General features: G+C 39.9%; 1 protein-coding gene across 1 annotated transcript in view; it reads left to right on the top strand.

The window, feature by feature from the left end:
* Positions 1–20507, top strand: part of EPHB1 (EPH receptor B1) — a 477723-nt gene that overhangs the window by 380059 nt on the left and 77157 nt on the right. The window contains exon 10 of the mRNA XM_036744089.1: positions 11153–11275. Within this exon, the coding sequence (XP_036599984.1) occupies positions 11153–11275 (123 nt within the window). The remainder of the gene's footprint in view (positions 1–11152; positions 11276–20507) is intronic.

The following is a 20507-nucleotide window of genomic DNA, read 5'->3' as shown; positions in this document are numbered from 1 at the left end:
GATAAAGAGGAAGAGTATTCCAGGCGTGGTGAGTGGAAATACCCAGTGACTTCAATGAAAATGCCCGGTTGTTGTTGTTGTTGTTGTTGCTTGTCCTTCATTCTTGAAGAGGACCATGACCTCAGGAAGATGATGTGATGACTTGCAAGTGAATTGGATTAAAGTGAGGGAGGACTATGCAAGGTCACCAGCCTCACTTTCTCCTCCAAAGCCATCTGGGTCCAGTGGCCAGATATAGATCAGGACAACTGGAGAAAATGCCAGGAGTGCAGAGACAGAGGGTCTTGTGAGAGGAACTGCAAGGAGATCAGTGTCACTAGATTGCAGAGTACATGGAGGTGGTGAGGAGTAATGTAGAAAGAAGACTGGAAAGATGGGGAGGTTTTAAAGGGCTTTGAATGTCAAACAGATCATTTTATATTTGATTCTGGAAGGGATAAAGAATCACTGGAGTTTATGGAGTTGAGGTGGGGAGTGACACGATCAGACTTGAATTTTAGGACAATCACTTTGGCAGCTGCATGGATGATGGCTGGGAATGGGTAGAGACTTGTGGCAGGGAGGCCAACCAGCAGGTATTGTAATGTTCCAGGTGCGAAGTGATAAGGACCTCACCAGGGCAGTGTCAGTGTGAGAGGAGAAAAAAGGGGTTGTATGTGAAATATTTATGCAGGTGAAATCGCTGGGTATTAGCAACAGATTGGATATGGGAAGTGAGAGAGAATGGAGTTGAGGATGATGCCTAGGTTGCAAGCCTGGGTCACTGAGAAGGTGGTGAGACCCTTAACAGTAATAGGGAAGTTAGGAAGAGGGAAGGATACGGGGGAAAGATAATGAGTCCAGTTTTGGACATGTTGAGTTATGGGACATTCAGTTTGAGATTTCCAGTGAGTAGTTGGATGTAAGATTGGAGGTCAACAGAGAAGTTAGGACTTTCATGAGGCCCTTCTTTTGTCTTTTGGCAGTTTTCAAGGGCAGCTAGGTGGTACAGTGGATAGAGCACTAGCCCTGGAGTCAGGAGGACTTGAGTTCAAATCTGATCTCAGATACTCCTAGCTGTGTGATCCTGGGCAAGTCACTTAACCCTGACTGCCTCCCCCTCATTTCAATATTCAACACACATGCATACATATTTATGCATGCATATATGTACATCATATATCTCTATGTATGTGTATATACATATGATTATATATTAAACATTGCAGGAGGTGTCAGTTCCTCCATGCTGTGCTTTGGTGAAATTGCATCTGTAGTATTAACTTTAATTCTAAATGGTTCTTGTTTAGTGGTTTGTGAACTTGGGGATTCACAAAGATCATCCAAGCATTTGTGCTAAAAATTCTTTAATGACGCCTTACGCAGTAAATAATTACAAACTATGATGAGTAGTATATTAAATTACCCTGAGAAGTCATAAAATATTTCTTGTTGTTAAAAGAGGTTCATGGAACAAAATTGTTGGGGATCACTTCTCTAGGCCATATGTTAAAGGGCACAATAATAAAAGAATTGATGCCAAAGAGGAAAAGAAATAAAATAATAATAATAATGATAATCATAATAGCTAGCATTTTATATAGTTCTTTAAGGTTTATAAACTGCTTTACAAATACTGTCTCATTTGATTCCTATAACAACCCAGAGAGGTAAGTGCTATTATTAACCTCATTTAACAGTTTGGGAAATTGAGGCAAACAGCATTTAAATGACTTGCCCAGGGTCACACAGCTAGTGTCTGAGGCCACATCTGAACTCAGAACATCCTGTTTCATAGGCCCAATACTCTATCCACTTAGTCACGTAGTTGCCAACATACAGACTATCAAGGGGCCTGTAAATTATATCCTACGAGAAACAATTGAAAAAAAAAATTAGATTTGGCTTTGAGAGAGAGAATGCCAAAGTTGTATTTGTGTATATGGAGGGGTGGGTACCAAAAAGATAGCTGTCTTCCAATAATTGAAGAGACAGTAGACTTGCTTTGTGTCACTCCAAAAGACAGAAGATAGACCAAAACATGGAAGATAAAAGAATCCTGACTTCGGCTCAGTCTAAGAATGAACTTTCTAACAGCTGTTGGAACTGATTTTCACGGACAATAGTGAGCTCTCTGTCATTAAAGAAATTTAAGCGGAACCCAGGTAGCTGTCTGTCAGGGATGCCATAGAAAGGAGTCCTGAAATGGGTGAGAGATTAGACTAAATGCCCTTTGAAGTACAGTAGAGTAGATAGAACATTGGACCTGGAGGCAGGAGTAAAAATGAGTACTAAGTGCTTTACAAATATTATCTCATTTGGGGCAGCTAGGTGGTGCAGTGGGTAGAGCACTTGGTCTCAGAGTCAGGAGGACCTGAGTTCAAATTTGGCCTCAGACACTCACTCAAGTCACTTAAATCTGGTTGCCTTAAAAAAAAAAAGTCATTTGATCCTCACAACAATCCTGGAAGGAGGTGCTGTTATTATCCCCATTTTACGGTTGAGGAAACTGAGGCAAACAGAGGTTAAGTGACTGGCCCAAGGTCACTCAGCTAGGAAAAAAGGCTTGAGTTTGAATCCTGCTTCAGTCACACCCTGATTGGGTGGTCTCAGTTTTTTTTCATCTGTAAAATAGGGACAGGGTTAACACACACCTTAAAGACCGCCTACAGAACATTCGCTTGTGGCCCGCCAAAGGATTTCAGGGAGCCCGTGAAAAACGTAGGAAATGTAGAAGAAAGCAAAGGTGTAACGAGTGCTTTGGCCATGCCCCTCTTACCATGCCTTCCACTAGTCACTGTTGCGCTGGTCATGTAACTTGGAGGGTGGATTGCTACTGAGCACTCGCTCCTGTTTGTCACGTGACCCAAAGCAACCAACCATCGTCAGTCTGTCTCTACTCTGAGAGGAGTTCTTTCATTATAAATAGAAATCTTAAGGAATAAGCATAATTAATTGATATTAATTGAAAATTTGCTTTTAAAAATATGGTTTATTTGCAAAATAGTTTAATCATTCGTTATACCTTTACTTGGAAAGTGAGCTGCTAAAAACCCATCTATGGCCCAAAGAAGTTTAGCCCATTTTAATTTTGGCATCTACCTACTGCCAAGCTGTGCAGGTCTGCCTTAAAGGATTCTTACAAGGATTAAATGAGATAATAGATTAAAATAACTTTATAAACATTAAAGTTCCATGACAAAGTGAACTGTTATCACTTTTATTATTATTACTATTATTAATTTTATAATCATGATCCCCTGATTCTAGTTGTATGTAGACACTAGTACAGTGCGTTAATGGACCAGAAATCATCTCGACATTGAGAATCTCAGTGGTGAAGACAAAGCACGTTCCTCCAGTTAAGGAAGGAGGGCCCGGCCACTGTTTCCCCAAAGGCAGTGTTTGGTTAGCTTCATCTTACAAGAGACAGGAGCCTCAATAATTGTGAGGAAATCCTGGTGGGGGAGGAAGTGTGGAAACCTCTGTGAAGAAGGTGGCTGAGTTAATCATGAGGGCCAAATAAATATAATCAGCCAGCACTATGAAAGCGCCTAATGTACTGGCTCCAAGTTAGATGCCTTCAGAGCCTGCATTCATTCTTTCAGGTCATTACCAGGTTGTCACCGATGCTCTATCATAGACATTGCTATGCTTGGCTTTCCCCCACTAGCTCATCACCAGGGTGCCCGCGCCACCTCCTGAGGAGATTCACAGAAACGTTCCCTTGGATCCCTCCTTGGCCCTTCCCTCTGCCTTCCGCGGAAGGGATCACCAGCTCTACGATGGGTGGTTATTCAGAATCTCTTCTGCTCTTAGCATTCACAATAAGAGAAAGCAAGTCAAAATCCTCTTCTTCTCCTTAGTTGGGAACCAAGTCACATTCTGCAATAATAACCACCTCTATAAAGGACAGTTCTCAATGTTTTCTGGGAGCATATCCTCAAAACACAATGAGACCTGGCAAAGGGAATAATGTCAGTTTAAAATATCAGATCCTCAAGCAAAGTTATACAGAAGGGCCCCTTCCATGTTCACTGCTTCTGGAAACATCCTGGCCATACACACTGTTGGGGTAGGTGCCTCCCTTCAAAGTGGTGATGGGATATGTAGCTTCTAGTCATCTTATGAAAGAGATTGATACATCATTTTAGAAAGGACAGCATCTCAAATTAGGTAACTGTGACTGGCAATTGGGTTTTTTGTTTGGGTTTTGTTTTGGTTTTTTGAAACAAGGTCTTCCTATATCACCCAGGCCAAAAATGTAGTGGCCACTCACATATCCAACCTCCCTATTGATAGGCACAGGAGCTTGGACCTGCTTTATTTCTGACCTAGAAGGTTCATCCCACTGTAGGCAACTTGGCGTTCCCAAGAGGCTCGCCATATTAGTTCTAGCTTAGTCCAGTGCATCTAAGAACTCCCAAGCTCAAGAGATCCACTGGCCTTGACTTCTCAATAATAGAGATTACAGGTGTACATCATTATGCCTAGAATCTGAGGGAATTTTATTTTTATAAATTTCTTCAGGAAAAATTCTCATGCTTTATTTAGATCTTCAGAGGTGGGGCTCTGGCATGTTCTGAGCATGTAAATATGATTCTAAGCAACTCTATGAGACTCTAAGTTGGAGAGAACGGGCTGACATGTTAGTCAAGGGAGTCTCCTCCTCTCTCCTCTGGCACCACCCCTTATCAATGAAATTAGCAGTCCACTTTCCTATATCAAATTTTTTCTCGCTCGGTGATTCAATAGAGCTGTGATCTTTCCAATATAGATAATCCAATGAATTTGTGCCTTCTTACTTTGTGCCCCTGTTGATTATTTATTTTGGAGGGGGAGAGGCAGGATGGAAAAGCAACATGGTAGACTGGATACAAGGCTGACCTTAGAATTGGAAAGATGTGAGTTAAATTCCTAATTCTGACACATATTGCATGTGATCTTGGGCAAATGACTTAAGCTCTCAGGCTATTCTCTAAGACTATAATCTACAGAGGTGTTGTCCCTCTGCATCAGCTTGCATACCAGGAGTTCTCTACACCATTGGGACCCCAGGATTCTTGTCCATGCCCTCCCATAAATCCTCCATGCTGTGTCTACTCAACTCACTGAAGGTCTTCTGAAGTGAGGTGGCACAACTTGGTGGCACCACAGTGCACAGAGCACTGGTCCTAGAATCAGAAAGACCTGAGTTCAAATGTGGCCAGACACTTCCTAACTGAGTGATCCTGGGCAAGTCAATTATCCTCTATTAATCTCAGTTTCCTAACTTGTAAAATGGATAATAATAGCCCCTACCTCTCAGGGTTAGTGTGAGGATCGAATGAAATGTTTGTAAACCACTTAGCACAGTGCCTGACACATAGTAGGTACTTAATAATTGCTTGTTTCCTTCCTTCTTCTAGGTCTTTCAAAATATTATATATATAATATATATATATACATATATTATATTACATACAACAATACATTGTTAATGCTTGTTTCATTTCTTCTGCTATGTCTTTTAAAATATATATGCATATATTCTATCATATACAACAATACATTGTCAATATATATATATATACATATATTTAATATATTGGCTACTTTCAGATCATACATTTCTACAATGGTATCCTCTTCTAACAGGAAAATATCCAAGTGGCCAGTTGGTGTAGGGGAAAGAGCTCTGGGCCTGGAGTCAGGAAGACCTGATTTCAAATCCAACTTAGACACTATCTGTGTGGCCCTGGGCAAGTCACTTAACCTCTGTTTGTCTCAGTTTCCTCAATTACAAAATGGTGCTAATAATAACCCCTACCTCCCAGGGTTGTTGTGAGGATCTAGTGAGATTACAGTTGTAAAGGTGCTTATAAGTGTTGCCTGTTATTATCCTTATTACTTCAAGGGGGAAAAAGTTGTGCAATGCTATGAAAATGATGATATGCAAAGCAAACAAAGAACCCAAGCCTTTCTGTCAAAAAAAAAAAAGAAATCCTGTTCTCAAATCTTTCATTCTCTCCATGATATAAATGGCTGTTTACCTAAGGCATTACCTTCCCCAAAGGCATTGGCATTTTGATAACTTTAGGAGAAATGAATGAAGCTTTAATAGCACAATTTCAGGGAATCAACCTGTATGGAGGCTAGGAGCTTGGTGGGAGAAGGTGTGTTCCTTGGAACTCCTGATATCAAACCATATGGACAATTGTCACCTATTGAATCTGTTTAGAACATCAAAGCTTTGAGGAATACTGTGCTTTCGGAGCTGCAAAAGGTCGGAGGAAGGCTCTTTTTCCAGCTTCAGCAATCCCCTACTGCAAACCTTCTCCCTACCTAAAAGCAGCTCTATTCCCCATCCCTCCCCTAATGCCTGCTCTGCCCTAAAAACTTGGCACCTTCTTTTCAACTAAAGCCAGGTTTGCAAATATCAACTTTGCATCAAACAACTCATAAGAAATTTGCCAGAACTTGCCACTTTTACTTAAGTTATACTCATTTTATTCTGCAGTGAAAAAGACACGGGCAGTCCTTCCAGCAAGTTCTGGAAGGTCCTACTCACATAGAAAGGCTTTAGGTACAAGTCAGGTGATGGACTGATATGGCCTGGCTTTCCAATGGACTTCTTGGCCACAACCATGGTTAAAGGAGCTGTGACTTATAATTGGTGAAGAAGCCTTGGAGGTCTTCGATTTCCAAAACGACCATTTTAGAACTAAGGTCCAGAGAGCTTACTCGCCCAGGGTCACACAACTAAGAATTATCTGAGGGAGGATATGAACGAATGAGAGGGCTGGGACCAGAAAGCTCTCCTTCAGTATGGGAAGGCCTCAGAATCCCATCTCCTCAATTCCACAGTAAGAATGTAAACTTCCTGAGAGAAGTGATTGTTCATTCTTTGTATTTGGTATCACCAGCATCTTGCATGGTGGCTACTATTGAGTAGACATCTTGCTGCTTGATTGAGTCATTGATTCATCATTAGTGTGCCATGAGTGGCTTTCATGCAGGCCTCTATTTTGGTTGGGTACATTTGCTCTGGGAAAGGAAAGCTATAGTGAAGGAACTCTGAAAGAACTGGCCCAGGCCGGGGTGAGGAAGTGGAAGCCACTTTGCCATGCAGGGTGGGGCTGGTGGCCTGCTATGGAGAAGAAGCACCTTTCAATTTTGATGCCCTGGGACTAATCCCCCCCATCACTCCAACCTAGTTACTACTCTGAATTTCAGTTTGGCTAAAGGATCAAAAGATGATTGTTTTGATTTTTGTAAGCTAAGACCCTAACCTGGTCTTTGAAATCCAGGTTAGGGTATCAGCCACACTTGTGAAATTATTTATAGGGTAATTAATATGCACAACCTTATAATTATTGCAAAATTTCATGAACAGAATTGAAAGGGGGGGTGGAAACTAATTCGGTGTTTCTTCTTGGAAGCTCTGGAAAGCATAAAGCTTTTACCTGTAGCACTTTTGCAGAAATGGAAGCTCAAAAAAGCCTCTGAATTTCCAAATGATCCCCAACTAGAAACTATTTTTCTGAATCATGTTTTCAGATGTTCTGCTCCAACTGCTTCCACAGATGATTGGAGTTCCCCGTTTACTGCAGGATGATTCATTGCCCTAAATGCCACTTTCCTGATAATTAAAAATTATTTCCTCATAAGTGCAAGGAGAAACAGGCTAGCACGGTGTACTAGCTTATGGAAAAGGCATAAAAAAGGGATGCCAAACACAAATAACCCGTTCAGCTTTGCCAAGCTTTTCTTATCTTCTGGGACTGGAAGAAATCCAGATAAGATGCCAGAGAAAGAACTAAAAAAAGGTGTCATTCAGAAACAAGTGGGCCAAATTGCTTTATTTAGTATATGAGGTTTTCCTGCCACTAGTCAGATGAATTGCCTTTGGTCAATTTTTCTAAGCCCGTATTAGCAGCCTCAATTCAGGAGAAAAGTCTTCATTTGGGGGAGACATTTTCCCCAGTTTTGTAATCTCCCTTCCTCTGCTTCTCTAGCAGTACCAAGACACCTAGGGGAGGCCCAAATGCTAGTGCTTGTGTTTCCATAGACCATGTATTTGGGCTCCTTTGAACTTCACCTCTCATAAAATGAATCACAATGTTTATGCATCTCTGTCTCTCTGTCTCTGTCTCTGTCCCTCTCCTTCTCTCTCTCTCTCTCTCTCTCTCTCTCTCTCTCTCTCTCTCTCTCTCTTTCTCTCTCTCTCCATCTCTCTCTAAAGTCTTGAGGAGCAAAATGGAATAGTAAATAGAGAGCTGGCTTGAAAGCCAGAAAGACCTAGGGTCGAGGATGACCTTGAGCAATTCACTTAACCTCCCAGTGTCCTAGGCAATTCTCTTAAGACTATAAATTGCAGAGTAGGCTCTAGCTGGTATTAGCAAAGGGAATTTCCTGTCCTGGAAGTTTCCTTTGCCAAAGAAATTGTATATCCAGTCCATGTGTGAAATGCCTCCTTGTGAAATAAAGTACTCTTCCCCTACAGTGACACACAGATACTACATAGCCAGCTTTACTTGTGAACTTACTTGTGAAAGCTATTCTCTATGAATAAAGTTCTTCCCTTTTCAAATAGCATGAAGTCTTCCTGGTATTTTGAGGCATTTGGTAAATTGCACTTTGGGTGTGCTTGGAGGTACATTAGGGGCCTAAAGGAATTCACCAGCCTTCAAAAGATGAGCAATTTCTCCCTAGGGAATAGATTTCCTTCTGATCTGATTGGGGCCAGTGACTATAAACCTCATTAACTCGGAATTCTTCCCCATACATCTTTAAATAGACTTTGTTTTGTAACCTTTCATTATAGCACATTCTGGACAGTTTAGTTTTGTTGAAGGAATTCCTATTTGAGAGCTTAGAATGTTTTACTCATAAGCATTGAGACTCAAACACCAAAATAGCCATTTAAAAAGCAATTAACAAGCACCTAGTTAGCTGATCTCTCTTCCCACTCATTCACCTTCCCCAAACATTTCTTGAAGAAAATAGTTTCTTAAACACCAGAGGACTAGGAGCACTAGCACTCCGGGCACTTAAAAGATCTGAAGCTCTTGTTCACTTTGCACTTTGAGTTATGTCTCCAGGAAGAGATTGATTTGGGTTCTACAGACCCTTCCAGACTGGTTTTATCAACCCTCACCTGCTCTTTTGTCATAGTGTGCTACGGTTACACACCAAGATCGTCAATTCCTCTCCAATTTTACAGTTTACTGAGAAGATAAAAGAGTGTGGTCCATCAGCAGCCTTCATCTTCCCTTTCTCCTTTTTTGTCATTTGTTAAAATGCAGTGACATTCCTGGGGAGGGGAACACTCACAGCAGAAACAAGATGATCTGTTCATTTCCTTTGTTCTCATATCAATGATCAAGTTCCCATTTCAATATCATTCAGAGATTTTTACAAACTAATTTTTAAATTAAGTGAAAATATTGTCTGTGAAAGGCAATGCTATCCAGAATGCCATCATTGATTTGTTGTTGTTGTTGGGGTTTTTGCATTTTTTTGTGATTGGTGTTTGAATAATTCCAATTTCAGTGAAATTTGATACGTATGAATGATCTGGCTAGTTTTCTCAAATTCTTTACTAATATAATTTCCTCTTTCAACTTAACCCAATTAGTTTCTTCCTCCCTCCCTTCCTTCCTCTCTCCCCTCCTTCCTTCTAACTCTGTAGCGCACCATACAAGGGAAAAGGAACCATTGTCTTCTATTCCAGGAATTGAACCTTGGTCTTCCAGGACGGTTGATACAGCTTGTATAACAAATGTGGTATCAATTAAGTACCAAAAAGTACCAAAATAATTCTTCAATACAAATGCCTTGCTGTGTTTTATATGAAGGATGAAAAAGTCAACAAAACATAGAACATTGGGGTAGAAAGCAATCTGAAGAGACTTCAAATAAAAATCACTCCCTTCTGTTCTCATTTGCCATACCATGAGTTCAATTTTATATTAGTCCCCTGCTGACTCCCTTTAAACTGACCTGACCTGGAGACACTCAGAACTAAACATTTTTTAAAAGGCACTATTTAAAGAACAGTGCTTTTCCCTCCAACCATAACCTCACTACCAAAAAAGAACACACTCTGCTTACACTTCTTCTAATGACATATCAGGAATGTTGAAAAATTACAGTTGTGAATGAAACCATTTATTTCTTGAGTTCCATTTACTTTTTTGTCCTCTTTCTTCTACTCTTTGAATATATCTTTCCTGCAATGACAATTCTCTATTTTCTTCCTATGTACACCTATTTATCTTGCCACTGTATCTATCGGTGACACAGTCTATATTCTTTTATGTATTTCTCTTTCACTATTTTATTCCTTTTTTATATACTTTTGTGTATCTGAAGGAAGGGGCTTCAATTACCATTTTTCTTCCATTGTATCTAGTGTTATTGTGTTTTTTTCTTTGTAGAGTTTGTTCTATTTTTCTATTAGTGGTTTTCAAGACTTTCTATCCACTTTCTTCTGTTCTTTTTCTGGCACTTCCATCTTGCTGGTTTTCTAATAGCAATTTCTTTTTTTAATCCACCCCATCCCTCTTTCATTCCTGGACCAGAAACCGTCAGTTATAACCTTAACAGTGGCCTCCACTCAGGAAAGTTGTCAAGTTGATAAATATTGATATCCACCCTACCATTTTCCCACCACTTTTCTGCTAATGCATTTGGCGTGGCATCAATCACCTTCCTGGCTTCTGTGAGCGACTCGATGTGGGGGACTGGTCCCAATCTGTCACTTATAAGTAATCTGCTCTACAGTTCAAGAAGAGCTTGAGAAGAGAAGAAAATATGAAAGAGAAGTAGAGGACAGAGAAGCAAGAGCAGTCAATAGATTAATAAACATTTATTAAGCACCTACTATGTACCAGGCAAGGTGCTAAGTGGTAGGGATACAAATACCAATAAAAATGACAGTGCCTGCCCTCCAGCAACTTACAATCTAATTCAAGGAGCTTGTAGACAACCTAGAATGGCTGAGTGGAACGGGAGATGGGGAGGCCAGATAAGACAAGAGAAGAGATCACAATGATTATTTGGAAGGTTGTGTACAGAAGGGACCTATCGAAGAACAGACGTAGTATATAGCCCTAGTATCTTCAGTCTTGTTCATAATACAAAGCATTTCCTCTTTGGGTTGTTAACCCTCCTTATCTCCTCTAACAAGGCTCCCCAGGAATGAAGATCTACATCGATCCCTTCACTTATGAGGATCCCAATGAAGCTGTCCGGGAGTTTGCCAAGGAGATCGATGTGTCTTTTGTGAAAATTGAAGAGGTCATTGGAGCAGGTATGATTCTCTCTTCCTCTATTTTTCCATCCTCTCTGTCTTACACCTCTTCTCAATTACTCCAAGTGTTCTTAACCACAAAGAGAATCATTATCTAGGGGAATAACCCTGGATTGTTTATGTGTGTTTATGTGTGATGGAGAATTAAATGACCAGGATTCATTTGCGAATCTTTGAGACTGTGCTTAAACTGTCTTACAGGTGATTCAATCATAATCTAGAAAATAAATAAGGAATACTAAGGAATTTGTTAAAACTCAGATGAGGGCAAGGAAGAAATTGGTAGGTCAGTGATTTTCCTCAAGAGAAAATTTGAATTGTTAGGCCAGTGGACTCAGGATCTGACTCATCTCATATGTTTCTCCAATGGCCATAGCCTAAGAGTTCCTGCTTCCCTTTTCTCACATAAACTGCAATTGTTTTTGGTGACAAATCCAAATGTGGAACTCAGAACACTTTCTCCCTCACCTTTATTCTTTCACACATATTTGTTAGAAAGTGTTACCAGTAAAATGTCCTATCTCACTCTGGGGAATTGTGTCCCACCTAACCGATTGGAAGTATAGATAGCGTAGAAAGGCCCAAAATATTCTCAGGAAATCAGACTGATCTCCCACACTATCTATCTTTTTATTTAATCTAAAGAAGTCTGGCTAATTGTGGACACAGGCTCAAACTTCATTTCTACTGCTTTTCAGTAATCGGTTTTCTTCTGACTGTTCGTGTATCTGCGTCCAATGGTGTCTCCTTCGTCTTCTTTTCTTCATTTAATTTTCTTCCATACTCTTTTTCATCGTCTTATTTTATATTAGTTCTATTCTGCTGAATTGTTTTCCAGCATCCTTAAAAATCTACACACTTTTATGTCTTTTCCAGCTCTAAAACCTACAAGCATTGTCTTTTCCTCGTTATTAACAGTGGAAAATACACGGATTTGCATCTCTTTATATAATTTGAGCAGAGGAAACTATTTAATCAAACTACTGCATGGGCAGCAACTCTTTATGTTATCTTACAGAAGAATGTTAGCAACATTACATCCATCGCCTCAGTTAATACACTGTGAGATCAAACAGCTGCCAGGGAAATTGAAAGTCACATTTGAAAACCTTATTAGACCACCCATTTTCATGCTCTAGGACTCAGACAAGCTTATGATTTCCTTCTTAACGAGTTAAGGCTTCACACTTCCATTGGTGCCCTACCTGGAGATGTTTGAAATCTCCCTATCATGAAATGTAGTTTTGATCCCATAAGACCCCTTGGGATTTCTCAGAAGACTGGCCATACTCTGAGCCACATGAGTCTTTACATTTCTCCCATTGACTTTCATTAAATATATTACTGAACCAAGACTTTAACTTCTGTGCAGATAATTTTCTCTATCTCCTTAGACTCTGAAATATTTAAGGAGCAGGCTCTGGAAGGATGGTCTCCTGATAAATTGGATTATAGTGAGACACATAGATTCCCCTTATAAATTTGAAAGACGATGTTGGAAGATAGCTCTCAGTTCAGTCCCTTATTTCCCCATATTATTAATTGTTGTTATGACCGCTCAGTAATGGCTTTAGTGATTTTAATGTTATTTATTTAATGTGCTCAGTGCAATATGTTGTCAACCTGCATTTCATCACAGAAAGCACACACTAGTTCCTCTGCCTTTGTCAGATGAAGAGTAAAAATCCCTCTCACTTTATGACCCCATCTGGGAGTTGCAATTTGGGGGCGAGCTCATGAAATGTTAGAGGCCTATAAAGCAACACTTGATGGAGCTCCTCCAACTTTCAACTTCCATTTCCATGCGGCATTTGTGGCCAAGACTAGCAATACTTGTGTGTTCTGCTCTGATGAGGTCTGAGCCCATAACAGGTGTGAATCGCATGATTTTGGTGGCTGGGGTCTTTAAAAGACCAAATGGCACCCAGCACAACAGTCCTTTATAAATAGCATTCACTACTAATACATTAGTCACCCATCTAACTCAGCAAACATCCCCGAACCATTTTTCCCCCAATGATATTCATTCAACTGGCCTAATTTCCCATAGCTCCAAAAGTAAAGGAGGTAAAACTCCTGACTAGAAAACTGCTTTTCCTGGTTTTCTTTTCATAATTTTCTTCTTTTTTTCTTACTCAATCCATTTTCCCTTTGCTCTTCTTCTTTTAACTCCACAACAAAAGAACTTCCAGTGAAGAGTGCAGAGAAATAACAATTGAATAGATTGATGAAATTAGAATGAGTGGTGAGGTTCCATTTTGGTCACCATAGATATTGAAGCTGAGAACAAAGCTGGGATGCAGTAAGCCACCAAATCTTCTGGAACCTAATGGAAAGTGGTGTATCATTAAAGTAAAACCCTGATAAGGTCAAAGAAAGGTGGTTGGGGTTAGAGTGGACAGAAGGCTCACTTGGAGTCAGGAAGACCTGTGCTCTTATTACAGGATCAAAAGCAAGTCTCCAAGCCTATCATTGCCCCAGCCCACTCTCTGAGACTAGCTAGCATACAGGGGTTGTCAATATGCAACAGTATAGGTCATTTTCATATCTGAAATCCTCTACTTTTATGAAATCATAAGTCAAGAGAGAAAAAGAAATGAGAAGGAGGAGAGAGAGACGAAGGAGGAGAAGGGGGAGGAGGAGGAGGAGGAGAAGGAAGAGGAGGAAAAGAAGAAGAAGAAGAAGAAGAAGAAGAAGAAGAAGAAGAAGAAGAAGAAGAAGAAGAAGAAGAAGAAGAAGAAGAAGAAGAAGAAGAAGAAGAAGATGATGATGATGATGATGACGATGATGATGATGAAGAGGAGGAAGAGAAGAAGACAAAGAAGAGGAAGAGGAGGAAGAGGAAGAAGAAAAGAAAGAGGAAGAGGAGGGGAAACAGGGAGAAGGGAGAGAGAGAGAAAGGGAAAGAGAGAAGGTAGGCTGACTTTTATATTAACTTTTTATAATTTATATTAATTTTTATAAAAGTTATTAGAGGACATAGTCAAGAACACAAATCATTCTAATTTAGAGAGTAAATGTCACAGAGGACAGAGGATTAAGCAAATAAAAAGAGAACTTAGCATATGATGAATTATCATTTTAAGGATCCTAGTGATGATCTAATCCCATTTCCAGAAGAGGATAGAAGGAGAGGAAATGGATTAAATGTATAGCAGAGAAGATTAAGGTTAGATATTGGGAAGAATTTCCTTCATTCATCAGACCAGTTTACATTGATTACCCATAGGAAGTTCAAGAGAAGTAGCAAGCCTGAAGCTTGTCTCTGAAAGCAACTCCCTGAAACCAAGATTTAAGCTGGAGAAAAATGAAGTCACAATTGAGTAATTCTACCATTTACTTACCTGTGTAACTTTGGGCAAGTCACCCTCTAGTGACCCTATTTGCTCATTTATAACATGGAGACGTTGGACTATGTGACCCCTAAGGTCCCTTCCAACTCTAAATTTATGATCCTCTCATAAATTATAATGCACAACAGTATATGATTAAGTGCAAGAAGCATAAAAATGCAAGAATCTCAGAATTTTAGAGCTGGAAGAGACCTTGTTCAGTCATTTTTCAATCATGTCTGACTCATTTTGACCCCATTTGGAGTTTTCTTGGCAGTTTATCATTTGCTTCTCCAGTTCATTTTATAGATGAGGAAACTGAGGCAAACAGGTTTACGTGACTTGACCAAGGTCACACAGCTAGTAAGTATCTGAAGCTGGATTTGAATTACAGAAGATCACTGGACCCCAGCCCTGGCACTCTATCCCCTGTGCCTCCTACTGCCCTGGAAGAGACATTAGGGGTCACCTACTTTGATATAGCCCAAGTTCTTTCCCTTCAGCTTCCACGTGAAGAAACTAAGGCCCTAAGATATTCAATGATATGTCTAAAGCTGCCTGACCAGTAGAGTTCCATGGTCTATTGCCTATGGTCTTGTCATAGGAAGTTTCTTAATGATATTCATAGGATTCAGAGCTAGAAGGAAGCTGTCCAAACCTATGATTTTATAGATGAAGAAGCTGAGGACCAGAGAAGTCCCATGACTTGCCTGATGTCACATGGAACTAGAGTGGCAAAGCTGTACTTCAAACCTGGGTCCAGGCCAGGGCTACTTCTGCTCTTCCAGATTCTGCAAAAGAGTCCCATCCCACCCCTTTGTCTTGGGGAATGAGGTCTGCGGCTGTCTGCTGTCATTATCAAAACCCTCAGCCTTCTCACCCCTTTGCTCTGCTTCCTGACAACTGTTGGGGTTGTACAGTTATAGAATCACCATGGGAGGAATCAAAACATTACCCAAGAAAGCTGAGTCTAGCTGAGGTTCAGCAATGGGAATCTCTAGTAGGCCATGTCTTCATGTTTGATGGAAGAGTGATATATGAGAAAATCATTGACTCTGTGGTTTTAGATCCTGCCTCTATGACCTGCTCCCTGTGTGACCTTAGGCAAATCCCCTAAACTCCTTGGGACTGTTTCATAATCTGTAAAATTAAGGAGTTGACCTAGATGGTCTATGAGGTTACATGAAGATCCCATGAGCCAATAATGCCAAGTCATTCAAAAACAGCAGTAGAGAAAATGAATGATGGAGGTAACCCAAGGCAATCAGAGTGTTGCCTATGGCAAAAGAAGAGAATCTGAGGTGGTAGGGAGGGCAACATTAAAGCATCTAAGTCCTGAACCAAGGTTAGGGATAGAGTCAAGTGCAGTTAGAAGAGGGCTCTTCAGAAACCCCAGTGTCATAAAAATAACTCAGTATTTGGAATTAGGAAGCCTGCATTTGAACCCAGGCTTTATCGGTTATTACCTATGTGACTCACCTTGATAAATCACTTAACCTCTCATTCTCAGAATTTTGCAACCTTTAAAGCACAATAGGAACGTTAGCTGTTATTATTATCTATAAAATAAGAAGGGTGGATTAAATTATCTCATCTGTCCATTTTGACTTTAAATCCCGTGATTATAAGAACAGAAAAAAGGCTTCTCCTTCAAATATCCCCATCCTGTTGATAACATTAGCTTTCTCCCAGTCACTCAAGCTCAAAATCTCATCACTGTACTGCCTTGATTCTGAATCTCAAGGAACATAAGCACAATCCCACATTCCTTCAATCTAACTACAGTGATTATTGATGACACATACACTGGTACGTTCACACTAAGGTAAAAAAAGATTAGAAGGACTTTGTAAATTGTTTCATTGCCATGTGGGTTTCATCCTTGTTCTAATATGGTGTGGTGAAGTATTATATGTAAGCATACCTCAGGAAACTAGCCTACCCAGAACTACAAGGAAGACCCGAGAGGTCTGAAAGGGGCTAAGGGTTAACACTGTCTCCTATACCCAAGAGACCAATGGGATCAGAACATTGTGTAAATGTACCAACTTAGGACAATGCAGAGCTCTGGCTACAACTATCATCAGTAGTCAAGATGGAGAGTACAATGGTTAGGATGCTGAATTTGTGCCAGAGAAATTGGGTTTGAATTACAGCTCAGTCATTTATTCCATGGGGGACCTTGAACAAATGATTTAAGTTCTCTGGGCCTCAGTTTCCTCATCTCCAAAATGAGGGATTTGATAGACTCCAACATCCCTTCCAGCTCTGAACCTATGGCCTTATAGTAGAGAAGCGTAAGTGCAAGGGTTGGTGGGATTCCTTTGGTGTCAGGGACGAAGCAACAGGGGCTAGGGAAGGTGCAATGAGGAATTCAAGAGACCTGAAGATGGAGATTGGGGAGTAAGAAATATGGGAAAGGTTTCTTAAAGGACATGGCGCCTGCATTTGGCCTTGAAGGAAGGGAGGAATTCCACAGTAGAGTTGGGTGAGGAGTATGGGGGATGGTATTAGTAAGACTATGGAGGGTGGGGGAGAATGGAGAGAGGGAAGAGAAGGAAACACAATTTATTAAATACCTACTATGTGTTAGGCATTGGGCTAAGTAAACAACAATAATAGCATTTATATAGTGCCTACTATATGCCAGGCACTGTACAAAGCACTTTACAAATATTATATCATTTAATCTTTATTACCACCCTGGAAGTTAGGTTCTGTTATTATCCCCATTTTACCACCGAGGAAACTGAAGCAGACAGAGGTTGCATGACTTGCCCAGGGTCACACAGCTAGTAGAAAATATCTGAGGTTAGATTTGAACTCAGACCTTCCTTGCTCCAAGTCCTGCACTCTACATACTGTACCACCTATCAGCTAGATGATAAATTGGTCCAGTTTGTCTATAAAGGAAAGATTCCTTGAAGAGAAATTGTATGAGGTAACATTAGAAAGGCATATTAGAGCCAGAAAAAGGAGAGAATTGAATACCTGGATAAAAATTATATATATATATATATATATATATATATATATATATATATATATATATATATATATATATATATACACATACATATACACATATGTATGTATATATGTATGTGTATGTATATACATATGTGTATGTATACATATATATTATATATATGTATATATAATATTTTTTTTCTTTTTTCAGTAGGCAATAGGGAATCATTGATAGTTGGGGTGCAAAGGAGTGAGTATATTAGGAATATTTTGCTAACGACATAGCGTGAAGGGTAGATTGGAGACTGGGTAGAATGAAGTGATAGAATAAGAGGCTAGGTATGAAGGTTCTGAACTTGCTTGGTGACAGTGAAAGTCAAAAGGTCATAAAAATATAGATAACACTGAAGAGATACAGGTTTTGGAAACTGACTTGTGGAGGATGAAGTAGGCAGGTGAGGTAAAAATAGCTGAGGTTTTGAGCCTCTGTGAATAGTAGGGGTATAGTTGTGCCTTCAACAGAAATGGGAGGTTAAAGAGAAGAAGAAGGTTATGAAAGAGAAAGATGACCATGAGCTTATTTCTGCACATATTGAATATAAGGTGTTGGTGGAGATACCCAGTAAGCGGTTGGAAATGATGACCTTAAGACCTAGCAATTTTGGAGTCATCTGTGAAGAAATGACAACCGAAGCCATGGGAGTAGATAAAAATGTCGAAAGGAGAGAGGATATAGAGATAAGAGGAAAAGGCTAAAAATAGAAATAGGAAGGACACATGCGTAAGGGATTGGAAGATAAGCATTCATCAAAGACAGAGAAAGTGCAGTTACATAAGAGGAGAACCATGAAACTATGGTACCTTGAAAAGGTACCAGAGGAGAAGTAGTATCAAGAACAAGGGCAATGTTAACTGGCATCTACAAGGGATCCAAGAAAGAAGAAGACTAATGAAAAAATGTATTTTATCAGATAAGAGGTGTCAATGGGGGGGGGGGGATGGACACCATATTGCAAAAGATCAAGAAGCGATTAGCAATGAGGAAGCTGAGACACCTAAGGGACGCTACTCTTGAGCAGTAAGGGGGGCAAAAGAGAGAAGACAATAATTTGAGGGGGTAGCAGGATCAAGGGAAGTACTCATAATTGCCAGAGAAGGTACAAAGGACAAAATAGCCCTCTATGCCTTTGGAAAAGAATAACTAGGTATAGTGAATGATGTTAAGTATATGATACTAAACCATACAAAGTGAATTCATTTACAGCCCAAGCAAATTCTCTAATAGTCAGATAATATTATAGTATTGTTCTATTTTTAAATATTTCTTTACCTATTAATCAATGTTACTTTAGAATACTTCTGTTCTTATGTGGATATTGAAGGAAGGACCAGATTCTTGAATGGAGATTTACTCCTTAATTTACTTTTTCTCTTTCCTGATATATGATGGCTCCATTCCCTAGAATGCGCTTTCTTATTTTTCTTGCTTTCAGTTGTTTATTCAGTCATGTCTGATTCTTTGTGACCCTATTTGGGGTCTTTTTGGCAAAGATACTGGAGTGGTTGGCCATTTCCTTCTCCAGATCATTTTACAGAGAGAGAAACTGAGGCAAACCAGGTTAAGTGACTTGCCCAGAGTCACACAGCTAGTAAGTGTCTGAGACCAGATTTGAACTCAGGAAGATGAGTCTTCTAGAGTCCAGCCCTGGCACTCTATCCACCTACTCCTATATGTTACTATAAGGACAATTCAAGCCCTATGTATTTTTTTCTGTTTAATTATGTATATGTGCAGGGAACAGGACATGAAGAAGACACTGTGGTGTAGTGGACCACAAAGCTGATATTAAGGTCCAGAAAATTTGGGTTGAACTCTTTAACACATACTGACTGTAAGACACTAGATAAGTCACTTAACTTCTCAGTGACCCAGCCAACTCACTAAGACTCCAGGTTGTCAGAGTTTCCCCATTGAAAGTTCTCTATACTGATGAAGTCATAGGTACCCAAACCCACCTACGGTAAGGGGTGGGGAGGTAGTGTCAAAGAAAAAAGTTTAATCCAACATCATGTTGACAAGTATCAATAAATCAATGTATATTTGACAGGATCAAACATCTAGATGAAAAATGAAAGAACCAATCCAGGCAACCAGATGTTTCTCATCATCTGGATTTTGCTATCACATCAATGATAACCTGGCTCTGTCTAGAGAGACAATAAAATGTCATGTAAAAAGTGTTGGGTGGGAATCAGGGAAACCTGAGTTAAAATGCCACCTGAAAAACTCACTGGCTCTGTGAACAAGTCACATAACTTATCAGAATCGCAACTTCCTTATCTAAGAAATCCGGTCATAGTTATACGCTGTACTTCATGAGGCTGTTATGAAGTACTCAGTCAACCTTGAAGTGCCAAAATGCGCCATAAATGTGAATTGTTATTATTGTATTGCTAGACCCATGACACCTATTTAAATTTTGATTCAAAATCCATGGTTACTTTTTTAAGTGTTTCATTTCTATCCAACTAGATTTCTACATGATTAGAAATTATGAAACTGTACAAGCCAAGAGAACACTGAGGGAGGGCAGTTTGTGAGTACAATTGTTATTAAGAGTGTGCTAGAAGAACTGTCATTGAATGTGGATTCAATTCTAGCCAGCAGTTACAACTGGAAATAACTGCTAGGAGAGTCACTCTCTCTCTCTGTCTCTCTCTCTCTGTCTCTGTCTCTGTCTCTCTCTCTCTCTGTCTCTCTCTCTCTCCCTCTCTCCCTCCCTCCCTCCCCTAACACACATACTCTCTCTCTTTTCTTTCCCTGTTTCTCTGTCTCTCCCCATATCTGTCTCTCTATACATGCACATAAACTACATATATGTTTATATACATGTATAAACATATATGTACTCGTGTTTGCAGACATAGAA

Source organism: Trichosurus vulpecula, chromosome 2 (assembly GCF_011100635.1).
Source record: "Trichosurus vulpecula isolate mTriVul1 chromosome 2, mTriVul1.pri, whole genome shotgun sequence".
Taxonomy (NCBI): domain Eukaryota; kingdom Metazoa; phylum Chordata; class Mammalia; order Diprotodontia; family Phalangeridae; genus Trichosurus; species Trichosurus vulpecula.
The sequence above is the reverse complement of the archived record's forward strand: the minus strand, read 5'-3'. Positions and strand labels throughout refer to the sequence as shown.